Consider the following 11,523-nt stretch of genomic DNA (forward strand, 5'->3'; position numbering starts at 1 on the left):
CAACTATGGACTGTATTCTGTGTTATAGCAAAGTTAAATTTCCTGTGTGGGCATGGAAGTGAATGTGCTTATTCCTAGTAGAACTGCACTGAGAGACATCTGTTAAGGGGCATGATGTCTGCAACTTACTCTGAAATGGTTCAGCTAAAATAATAAATAATAACCTATTTGTGTGTATGTACAGTGGGAGGGAGGGCGTTCTTTGGGTGAGAGGCTTCCATGAATAGTTTCGATCTGAGGCAGTAATTCAGATACACCGAGGAGAGGGGAAGCCCAGAAGAGTTATTCTGCCTTCTTCTTCCTAATTGCACCAAGAAACATCTACAGTGAGAGCAGCCCTTGAGATGAACCTTCAAGGATGGTGGGGAGCGCTCCCCAAGCAGAGATGGAGGGGATTGGCCCAGACAAAGGAACAGCGTGTCAAGGCAAAGAGGGAACAGCACATGGGACTTCTGCATCCCACAGGTGGCTTTGGGGTTCTAGAAGACCAGGTGTGTCTGAGAACGGGAGGAAGGTGGAGAGGCTGGGTAGCGGCAAAGCCCCGGAGAGCCTCAAATGCCAGACTCCAGCGTCTGTGCTTCCTCCCGCAAGGACCGGGCGGGCACGAGCAGGTTTGGGATCAGGAGCCAGCTTCGGGCCTAACGGGTCTAATCCCCTTGACTGAAGATCTCGGAGAACGTGTTGAATATTGGAGTCTGCAACTCCGGGTGATAGCGGGGCCAGAGAAAGAAGATGGTTCCATCCTCCGACTAAGTCGATGCCTCAGGAATTAGCATCCTTGTCCAGAGTCAGTTGTCTAAGGAAGAGGAAGGCTGTGCCCTAGAAAACTCACTCCTACGCAGTGCTCAATACACGGTGGCCCATGGATAAAATAGTTTCTGTAATTTCATAGTAAATGTAGAAAGGAAGGAAGAGGGAGGATGAAGGCAGGTGACCATTTAAGAGACAAAGAGGGAGCCAGCGAAGGGGGCTGCAGAAAGGACCGGGGGTGGGAAGTCAGCCTGTCTGATCACTTTGGCTATCTTTCAAAGAGAGGGGCATTGTGTTGCAAAACAAAAGGCAACAAGAGACACCAGGAAACCCCTAATCTTCTCATCCCAACCAGCCCTGGATGGCAAAGAGAAGAATGTGAAGGGACATCTCGCTGGTGCATTTCAGATTTTTCTAAACAAAACGCCTCTATTTGGCCCAGGCACCCAGGAGCTGGGAGCAGGTCTCATGCCAGAGCCCCGTGTGTGGGGCCTTCCGCCCTCCACCCCCTGCCATGCTCACCCTAGAGGACGTGCCTTGGCTGCGCCGTTGCCCATTGTGGTCTCCCTTTTCCACCCCCTTGTACAGTTGTTGTCAACTTCATACTTTCAGTTAATCAAATAAGGAGAGGTCAGTGGTGGAGTTGGCAGAACTGTCCTTGGAGGGACAGCCAGGGTTTCCCATCAGTGGGCAATACCCAACTCTCTGGGTCTTTGGAAATGATTATTACAACAATATGGGGTGGAGCACAACTGGCATTTAGTGGACAGAAGGCTGGGATGCTAATTGCCCTACAGTGCAGTGGGCAACCCTGAGTGATGAATTACAGGCCCACACTAAATGCCAACCTTTCCCATAGAGAAACAGAGCTAGAGGATGATTGGAAGCCGCTGGACCTGTGCTCTGGGACAAATGAGCACTTCTGGGGTGTTGTGAGAAGAAGATTTGCAAGATTCAGAGGACCACATCCAAGTAGAAGTTGGCTTTTGAGAAATGTACCTCAGATCAGCACGCTGTTTGCCACCCGTCTTTTAGGTTGCTCTCTGGTTTGGCATCTTCAAGCAGCAAGGCTGTCCCTGCCCATCCTGGCTCTCCTCTTAGATCTACTCTGCTCCAGCAGAGAAGGAATGCTCTTTCCTTCTGGGCACGGCGGGGCCAGCTGAGCACTGTTCTCTGTTACCGTGGACTGAGCAGGACCAGGAAAATCGGAGCCAAGGTTGTTCAGGCTAGCCCCATCCACTGGCCCAAATAGAGCCAAGGCTGGCCAAAGGGGAGACTGGCCTGACGGCCGAGCAGGCAAGGAAGTGCCTGGCCCAGCCTTCCTCACTGGCTTGAGGGCAGGGAAGCAGATGTCCTCCAGCGGCTTCTGCAGTAAGCTCCCTCCAAGACAGAGAAAGCAAGACTGCCCAGTGAGTTGAGAAGTTATCTCATCCCACCCACCCTTCCATTCCCATACGCACACACACACACACTCTACTCCACATATGGTCATCACAGTCTACTCCAACTAGGACCACCAAATCCCCTTGGTTAGAAGATGGATGAGATGACTCATGGTCAGAGCTCTTCTCCCTCTTCTGGGTACCGTCTCCTCGTCTACCAGTGTACCAGTTCTGCTCTCTGCAGGTTGAGCCCTCTCAACAAAAGCCCTGAGACCCGGCCAGTTTCCCTTCCACAGACCCACCCAAATTCATGTGAGCATTTCCATTCCCTCAGGCACCTTCTCTCTACCTTTGCTAACTGATGACTAATTCACGTAAAAGACGGACACCGTCTTGATGTAAGAAATTTCCGAGGGTACTAGTGCAATAGTGCAGAACAAACTTTTAGGTGAATGAATGGCTCCCTGATGGTGAAATCGCTGGGTCGTGAAGTGCCTCTGAGGAAGCGATGGTGTGAATGAGAGATGAAGGTTCCAGAAAGCAAAACACTCTCTTCCCTGTTCATTAGGGAAGTCTAGTAATGCAGAGCTCCAGGCCCTGAGCAGGGGAGAAGGGGGGGTAAACATCATTAGAATGAAAAGAAATTAGGCATGAATGAGGGATCCGAGGCAATGTTTCTCCAACAGAATCCCCAGGAGCACCCCCAGGGCTCAAAATACTCTCTAATGCAACTTTTTAAACTTTAGGAAGATCTAGAAAGACTTTCGAAGCCCGTGGAGTATCTGGATGAGCACCGCGGGAACAGCAGGTGGCACTCGGGTTGGCGATCTTGACTCTGTGGTATTGGGCACATCCACACTGGGAGGCCGAGCCACCTCCGCGTGGAAGGTGAGGCCCCTGCAGCCCAGAAGATCTGTGCCGCTCTCAGTTCCGTATTCTCCTGAACTGGGCTCCACCGCCAGCCACATCGACGGCTCATAAAACTAACTTCGTTCCTTTGGGTTTTATGGCTCCTACAACTGTGCTTGTATTTGGCTTATAAAGTTCTTTATATATTCTAGATACTACACAGTTATTACCAGTATATGATTTGCAAGTATTATGTCCCATTCTGTGGATTGTCCTGACAGTCCCCTTTGAAGCACAACAGTTTTTAATTTTGATGAAGTTTAATCTGTCTAATTTTTCTTTGCTTGTTTTATGTTTTTGGTATCATATCTGAGGAACCATTGCCTAATCCAAGGTCACAAAGGTTTACACCCACATTTCCTTCCAAGAATTTTATAGTTTTGGAATTTGTAGTTTTAGGTCTTAATTTAAGTCTGTGGTTCATTTTGAGTTCAGTTTTGCATATGGTGTGAGGTAGTGATCCAATGTCATTCTTTTGCATGTGGATATATCCAGTTGTGTCACCACCATTTGTTAAAAAAGATTTTTTTCCCCATTGAATTGTCTTGGCACAAAAAATCAACTGACCATAAATGTATGGTTTTATTTCTGAGTATCATATGCCTTTTTAATATCTATGAGATAATCATGAGTTTTTTCCTTTGATATGAAGTTTTGCTAGAATTCCTAACTTTGAACTTTCCTTGTAGTCATGAGATAAATCCAACTCATTCAGAATGAGTTGCTCCTTCAGTAGTCTCTTAAATTTGATTGCCTATTATCTTCTATTTGTAAGTGAGATTGATATTTTTTATTGTTACCTTTCTTGGGTTTTATCAAGATTATATGAGTCATAAAATAACTTTCATCTTTATGATCTGGGGCAATAAAGTAAAAGGTTCTAAAGTGGCTCAGGGTCTAAAAAGGCTGAGACCACTGAACTTTCTGGAAGCATTCCTCTTACTCACCCTGATGCTAGTAGCCTTACCTGAGAAGGTTGTGGTTCTTGGGCAAAGTGACACATTAAAATTCTACCAAATGAACACTTAACTTAGTTGAATTTGTTTTACAAATAAGCCATTACCCTCAAAAACAATTTTACCCCCTCTTTCTCCCCTCCGTGTCAGCTAAAGGCATCCTTTACATTAAAAGTTTACTTACCCAAGGTTGTTGTCATCTTTCATTTGTCTTGAATTCCCATCACATTTCCCCTGATCTCCCCCTACTGCTTCTAATCTAAGGGAAATACAGCCTGTGGAGTCAACATGTTTGCTTTTCTAGATACCTTCATGTCTTTATGTTACAGGACTCTCAGTGCGATGGTTACAGCAGAGGGTCTGGAGCCACGCTGCCTGCATGTGAACCTGACCCATCAGCTGTTGATGTTGGCAAGTTCTTACCAATAAAATAAGGCCATTAGGAAGCCCTAACGCAATGGCCTGTGGAGAGCATTATACGATTTAATATTCATAGAGTGTCCAGAACAGTGTTTGGACCTACATAAGAATTTAGCACGTAAGTACCCTGGTCTTTTTAGGCTGGAATGCTGGCCTTTAGAATCCTTATGCCTCATTTTGCTTCTCTTGCACATCGACTTTTTGTTTTTTAAAGATTTATTTTATTTATTCATTTCTCTCCACCCCCTCGTTGCTTGCACTTGCTGTGTCTATTTGTCTTGCTGCTTTTTTTTTTAAGATTTATTTTATTTATTTCTATCCCCTTCCCCCCTTCACCATGGTTGTCTGTTCTCTGTGCCTATTTGCTGCATCTTCTTTGTCCGCTTCTGTTGTTGTCAGCCACACGGGAATCTGTGTTTTTTTTGCTGCATCATCTTGCTGTGTCATTTCTCCATGTAGGTGGTGCCATTCTTGGGCAGGCTGCGCTTTCTGTCACACTGGGTGGCTCTCCTTACAGGGCGCACTCCTTGCACGTGGGGCTCCCCTACACGGGGGGACACCCCTGCGTGGCACGGCACTCCTTATGCGCATCAGCACTGCGCATGGGCCAGCTCCACATGGGTCAAGGAGGCCTGGGGTTTGAACCGTGGACCTCCCATGTGGTAGACAGACGCCCTAACCACTGGGCCAAGTCCGCCCCCTATTTGTCTTATTTCTTTAGGAGACATCAGGAACCGAACCTAGGACCTCTGATGTGGGAGGGCGGTGCCTAATCACTTAAGCCACCTCTGTTCCCTGCTTTGCTATGTCTCTCATTATGCTTTTCCTCCTGTATCTCTTGTTGCACCATCTTGTTGCATCAGCTCATCGCACCTGCCAGTTGTGCCAGCTCACCATCCTGTTCATTTTCTTTAGGATGCACCAGAAACCTCTGCCCCCTGCTTTGTTGTGTCTCTAATTATGTTTTTCTTCTTGTGTCTCTTGTTACATCATCTTGTTGTGTCAGCTTGCTGTGCCTGCTCGTGGCGCCAGCTTGCTGTCTTCTTTAGGAGGTACCGGGAACTGAACCATGAACCTCCCACATGGTAAGCAGGAGTGCCATCACTTGAGCCAATCTGTTTCCTTTTCTTGCACACTGACTTTTAGATAAGTTCTCCTCATCTGGTCCTATTTCTGGTTTAGCAGCCTCCTTTCTACTTAGGTCCCTTGGATTCTACCTGCCTAATAAGCTTCACACAAACACCAGATCCTCCTTCTGAGAAAAGTTCAATAAAGTTTGGGCCATGTCTCCATCCCTTTTATCTTCCTGCAGATCTTCTGGCCCCTTTTAGGGGGCCTCAGAAAGTCAGTGAACTCTGCCATATCCTGAAAACGCTGCTAAGGTCCAGCTGCACAGTCGACAGCCATTCTAAGGTGACCTCTCGGCTTTAGCTGCTCTTGGATGAGCAGAAGGCATGCGTCCGACTGGATACTCACGAGAAAAGCCAGGGCCTTTGTCAGCCACACTACGCAGGTGGCCACACATTATCTCCCTCCCAGTTACTGCTCTTCCAAGCTCCAGCTCCTTCTAGCTGGCATCCTTGTGAGTGTTCCCATTGCAAGCTCTGTTAGTTCAAAGGTAGACTTGTCTGCTTCCCCTTAAATCTTCTTCGGTATCACCTGCCGCCTGGGCATGGAACCCGGAGGCCGTTCAGAAAGCCGCTTTTCCTCACTGCCCTCATCCAACACCAGCCAAAGGCTCTGGCTTCCAGCTCCTCAACCTACCTTGAATGTGTCCTGTCTCCTGCTTCTTTATTAGACCCTAATCCATTCTTGGCCCTGGCCAGCAGTGTTCTTTTACAAATGCGAATCTGACTTGGTTAAAATTCCTCAGGAGCCCCTTACAGGTTTCAGGGGGCAAAAATGAAATTCCATGATTTTGTCTTCAAAGCCCTCCCTGACCTTAGACTGTCCACCTGGGTGTCTACCCCCCCACCCCCACCCCCCACACACACCTGGGACAACTGAGACACACAACTCTTTTCTAGGACTAACTTCTCCCTATTTGTGCAGCATTCGGCCCTCTGTCACCTGTTCATAGACTTCTCTTTTCATTGTCCCGTTTTCTTCTGGCATTTTCTGTCCTCTTCCACTGAGTCATTCCCATTAGCAAAGAACTTTGCTTCCTTTCACCTTTGTCTTTTTCTTTTTTTTCATGTTTTCTTTTACCCAGCTGTGGCCACCATTGCTTTCCTTTCTACACAAGCTTGTCAGCGAAGTTGTGTTATGCTGTTGTCCCTGCAATTTGCCTCATGTCCACCAGTCACCCAGGCCTGCCCCTCCCAGCTACAGAGACTGCTTGTATCTGCAGCCCAGAGACTTCCGCGTGGCCCGGTGATGTGGAGGCCATTTTGTTCTTCGCTCACTCCGTGCCTCTCAAGTGTTTAGCATGGTTCTCCACTTCTTCTCAAAACAGTCTCTTCCTCAGTTTTGTTGATGCCAAAGAAAGACACCCAAGAGATGTTGTCCTGTTTTGCTCCTTACTCATAGGCTTTTTCTCTAACCTCTACCTGTGGAAGGGTCAAGGGCCCAAGCCTGGACCCCCTCTTTCATCTTTGCCCCAGCCCCCTTGTTCATTGCATCCATTCACTACTGTGATTTCAAATGTGGTACCAGCCATGCACTCTTAACTTCTGAATTTGCGTTTCCATTCTTAAACCACTTTCCACATGGCATCTCTCACCGATGTGCCTTTGGAATTTGAAATGGACCATGTTCCAATTGACCTCTTTCCCCCACTTTCAGCACTTACACCTGAATGTACATGTGCAAGTGTGGGCGCCCGTGCAAACCCACACACCTGCTCCTCCTCCGACATTCCCATCTCAGTTAATGTACGACCACCCAGTGCCCCTGCTGGGAACCTGGGCGTCCACCCGCCCACAGCCATCACCCCATCATCTGGTCAGAGCTATCATGAGCGAATCCAGGTCTCTCCCTCTTGTCTTTTGCCTGGACGCCTGCCACAGCCTCCTAGCTCATCTCCACTTTTTTTCTTCTTTCTCTCCTCTACCAGTCCAAATTCCACCCCACGGCCAGAGTGAGCCTTCCAAAACATGAATCTGATCATACCATGTTCCTTCTGGAATGAGTCGCACTTAGGATACGACATATGCTAGGGCTGCACGGCCAGGGAAGGTCTCTTTGAAAAAGTGACACTTGAGCTGAAACTTCAGAGATGTAAGGACCAACAAAGAAGGGCTGCATTCCCCAGAGAGGAGAGTGCAAGTGCAAAGGCCCCGAGGTATGAAGAGCTTGGAGTATTTAAGGGAAGCAGTAAGGTCAATGGGATGGGGTGCCCAGCTCTCTTACATACAACATTAAGACGTGTATATATTAATATCGCCTCTTTTCACACACTGGTCAAAAGCTCCAAAGGACAGCATGAAGGCCTCTTGTGCCTGGCACAGAACAGGTAGTAAATGTTCACTGAGTGGACAAGGGGATAAATGTCTCCAACAGCCTGGCCAGCTTTGTGGCCTGCGACTCCTCAAATACAACGTGCCCTCCTCTACGAGCCTCAAGTGTGTCCAGCTCAGTGATTCTTAACCAGGGCTGATTTGGGCCCCCGGGAGCCATTTGGCAACATCGGGGGCATGTTTGTTTGTCCCAGCTCAGGGGGGTGCACTTCTGACTTCTGGTGCATGGAGGTCAGCTGTGTTATCATACAAAGGACAGAATATCCCATGACTCCCAGCCAAGAGTGATCCAGCTTAAAATGCCAGCAGTGCTGAAGGCGCAAAACCCTGGACCGTTTCTTTCCACCTGTCCTTCAAGCCTCTTTGGGGGAAATGAAGGACCCCTTCTCTGGGATACCCAAACCTCCTTTCTGAGCTTCACCCCTGGCCATGGAATGGCCTGTCCTAACTGTCTCTCACTGGTACCGGCTGTGGGTGGGGCGTGCTCTCCAGCCGCATGCCCACCCTGAGCTGGGGAGGGCCGGGACGGCCAAGACTAAAAGATCATTTTAAAACGTAGAGCTGACAGATCTGAACTCACAGGGCAGAGGGACGTACCTGGCCCCCCTCCGTCTCTGGGCACCTGCTTTTCTCCAGGTGTCTGTGCTACTTTCCGACCTAGAGAAGCAGCCACTTGACGCGTGTTCCGCCCAGTGTATGATGGAGGCAATAAGCCGGGGCCTGAGGTTTTTGAGCTATTCAAGTTTAATCCCACTAAACATCAAGACATAGAACTAGGGCACTATGAAGGACTCTTAAAAAAATAGGGCTGCAGCTTCCTTGGCAGTTGGCTCTCCTTACACAGCAAGCGGGGGCCTGCTCGATCCAGCAGCAAAAATAAACATCCCCGTGGCCACACGCGCGTGGCTTTCAGAGCTGGTGACCACCCCTGGAAAACCCTCGAAGCCCCCTTCCCCTGATTCAGGTTTCCAAACGGACTGCGGTGGGAATCCCGTGTGTGCCCTTGGGAAGGACTCCGTCCCCTCCGTGCCCCACGGCCCTCCCTGCTCTGCCCCCGCTCGCTGCCCGTCCCCTCCCCTGGCCCTGTGGTGTCCTCTCCCGCTGCCCCGGGGGCCGGAGCGGCTGGGGGCGGGACGAGCACATCACCTCCCGCTCATGGCTGCTTCTGCTGGGGCCGATGGCCCTGGACGCGGGGCTGCGAGGAGTCGCTGCTGTCGGAAGGGCTCTTCTCCTCTGGCGCTTGGTCGTGAACTTGGCCCCGAGCCCGTCTCCTCTCCAGCATCTCCTCAAAGAAGATCTGGCAGCTGAAGCCCTCCTGGATGCCGTACTGGGCGTGCTCCAGCAGGGCCTCCAGCGTGGGGAAGACGCGGCAGCAGGCCACGCAGCGCAGCCCGTAGCTGGTGGTGACCAGCCACTCCGGGGGCGCGCGCAGCTCCTGGAGGCAGCAGTCCGGGGGCCCCAGCAGCTCGGGCTCGTCGGGCTGGGGGCAGCAGTGGTTCTGGCAGGCCTCCAGCTCCCAGCGCAGGTCGGTGTTGGAGGCCATCTCGAAGGACGAGCCTTTCCTCCGCTGCCGCTTGGTGAACTCGGCCTCGCGGATGCGCGGCTTTCTGCTGATGGGCTCGAAGCCCGCCTCCGTCTCCCAGGCCACCGCCACGCCCTGCACTGTCTGCACGCGGGTGTACAGGGCGCAGATACTCTGCGGGGCGGCATTCTCGGGGTCGCACATGCAGGAGAAGCAGGACTGGTATTGGGAGTAGGACTGGTACTCCGAGGACGGCTCGGGGGACGGGGAACTGCTCCAGCTCAGGAGCCCCGGGGCCCTGGAGGGGAAGTAGAGGTCCTCCTCATAGGCGAACGCGCACGCCGGCCGGGGGGAGTCCTCCTCCTTCTCCAGGTTCCCTGGAAGCCAAAGGGCGTGTCTGTCAGGGCTTCCCTGGGACCCCGTGCCGCCACCCACCTTCTCCTTAGGAGCCCAGGACACTTCGCGGGCTCGGGAAGCCCTGGGGCAGGGAACGGCACCTCCCGAGCTGTTCCCTTGGAAAATGGAGGGAATAAAGGTGCCTGTCCCGGGGGGTGATGGTCAGGGTCAAGAAGTGGATGAACAGAATCGCCAGAAACTAGGGAGAGAAGCCAAAAGGTCATCAGCTGGTGAACCGATATTGTGCTCCATCCATCCGAGGCAGTCCTCGTCCTCAATAAGAAGAAACGAGCTGACACACGCAGCGACACGGGTGGATCTCCAACCCGAAGAGGAGATGCCAGACTGACAAGTCTACGTACTCGACAGCCCACTTATGGGGCATTCTGCAAAAGGCAAAACTTTCAGGACTGAAAACAGATCCCCTACCTGGACTGGGGGTGCAAGGGAACTTTTGGGGGTGATGAAAATGTTCTGTGAGATGATTGTGGTGGTTAGACGACTGTATACGTCTGTCAGAATTCATCGGCTGGTGTACCTCAAATGGGTAGTTCATAAATGACACCTCAACAAAGCCAGTTATAAAAAGCAATGTGTGGGAAAAGACTTGGTCAACAATCAAGGGCCCTCTTTGTCCAGGTCTCCATAGAATGACCCATCCCAGTGACAAGCTCACCCAGGCACCATTGGGAGTGCTCGCCATGTTTTAGCTCATTTAATATTCAAATCAGCCCTTGGAAGTTGGATTGTCGTTGTTGCCATTTGACAGATTAGGAAACTCATGCACCAAAGCTTAACCACATGGTGGAGCCAGAACTGGTGCCTGGAGCTCGAGCTCTGAGTCACCTTGGGGGCTGCCCACGGTGACTGGTTTTCAAATTGATGTTCTAGTTTAACGTTAATAAACTCGTATTAAAGGCATCTTCTTGAATGCCACTGCTGAAATCACTGAATCTACATGTTACATCTGTCTTTGTTCCGATGTGTCTTAAAAGAAATGCGTGACTATGAATATTTTGTTTTCATCCATGTCACCCCTGAAGTCCCCTCATACCCTCTCGTCAACTGCCTGGGTCTTGCCAAGCCCCTGTAGGTGCCACCTGCCTCTGTCCCACCATCCGTTCTTATGGCCAACATGGCATCTTGTTCACCTGGGGGCACCCCTATCCGCGCCTCCATCCCCAGCCTTCGCCCACCTGACCAGCTCACTTCCAGGCTCTCATCGGTGGAATCAGGGCCAGCCAAGCTGAAGGTGGCCCCATCTGGCGTTGGCTGCTCTTTCCTGTGGTCTGCAAACTGACGTCTCATCGTCCGAAACGAGCGCTCAGGGGTCTCAGTGCCCTGGCTGCTGGATGAGAGTTGGCCTGGGCTGTGCTGAAGCCCCCCAGCTAGCCCCAGCCCGTGGGGCCGCTGGGCTCCCCGTGGTTGCCGGGATCCTGGCATTGTTCTGTGACCTCATCAGTGACACCGGCCAGTTCTGTGACTCACAGCAAGGACAGGGGACGGAGGCCGGCCAGGACGCTCGAGCGGCTGCCTGCAATGATCTCATTTCCCCACGGGGTCTTTTCTGCCTTGTTGATTATCAGGGACATGCACAAAGGCACAACACACAGACACACACTCAAAAACCCACGTACACAGACATGTACACAGAAACACACACATTAGCTCACGCACATAGACCCCTTAGACACACACACACTGACACTTGTACACATATAGACACCTAT

General features: G+C 50.9%; 1 protein-coding gene across 1 annotated transcript; it reads right to left on the bottom strand.

The window, feature by feature from the left end:
* Positions 1–8,607: 8,607 nt before the first annotated feature.
* Positions 8,608–11,218, bottom strand: FAM170B (family with sequence similarity 170 member B). Its single transcript, XM_004453593.3, has 2 exons — positions 10,990–11,218; positions 8,608–9,774 (listed from the first exon to the last, which is right to left on the bottom strand). Exons 1-2 carry the CDS (start codon positions 11,099–11,101, stop codon positions 9,029–9,031), a joined length of 858 nt encoding a protein of 285 aa, XP_004453650.1. The 5' UTR covers positions 11,102–11,218; the 3' UTR covers positions 8,608–9,028.
* Positions 11,219–11,523: the final 305 nt, after the last annotated feature.

This window comes from Dasypus novemcinctus, chromosome 6 (genome assembly GCF_030445035.2).
Source record: "Dasypus novemcinctus isolate mDasNov1 chromosome 6, mDasNov1.1.hap2, whole genome shotgun sequence".
NCBI classification, from domain to species: Eukaryota; Metazoa; Chordata; class Mammalia; order Cingulata; family Dasypodidae; genus Dasypus; species Dasypus novemcinctus.

Coding starts and splice junctions, on each gene's coding strand:
- FAM170B (XM_004453593.3), bottom strand. CDS start 11,101: ATGAGACGTCAGTTTGCAGACCACAGGAAAGAGCAGCCAACGCCAGAT. Junction 9,775..10,989: donor CCTGGAAGTGAGCTGGTCAG/GTGGGCGAAGGC, acceptor TTTGGCTTCCAG/GGAACCTGGAGAAGGAGGAG.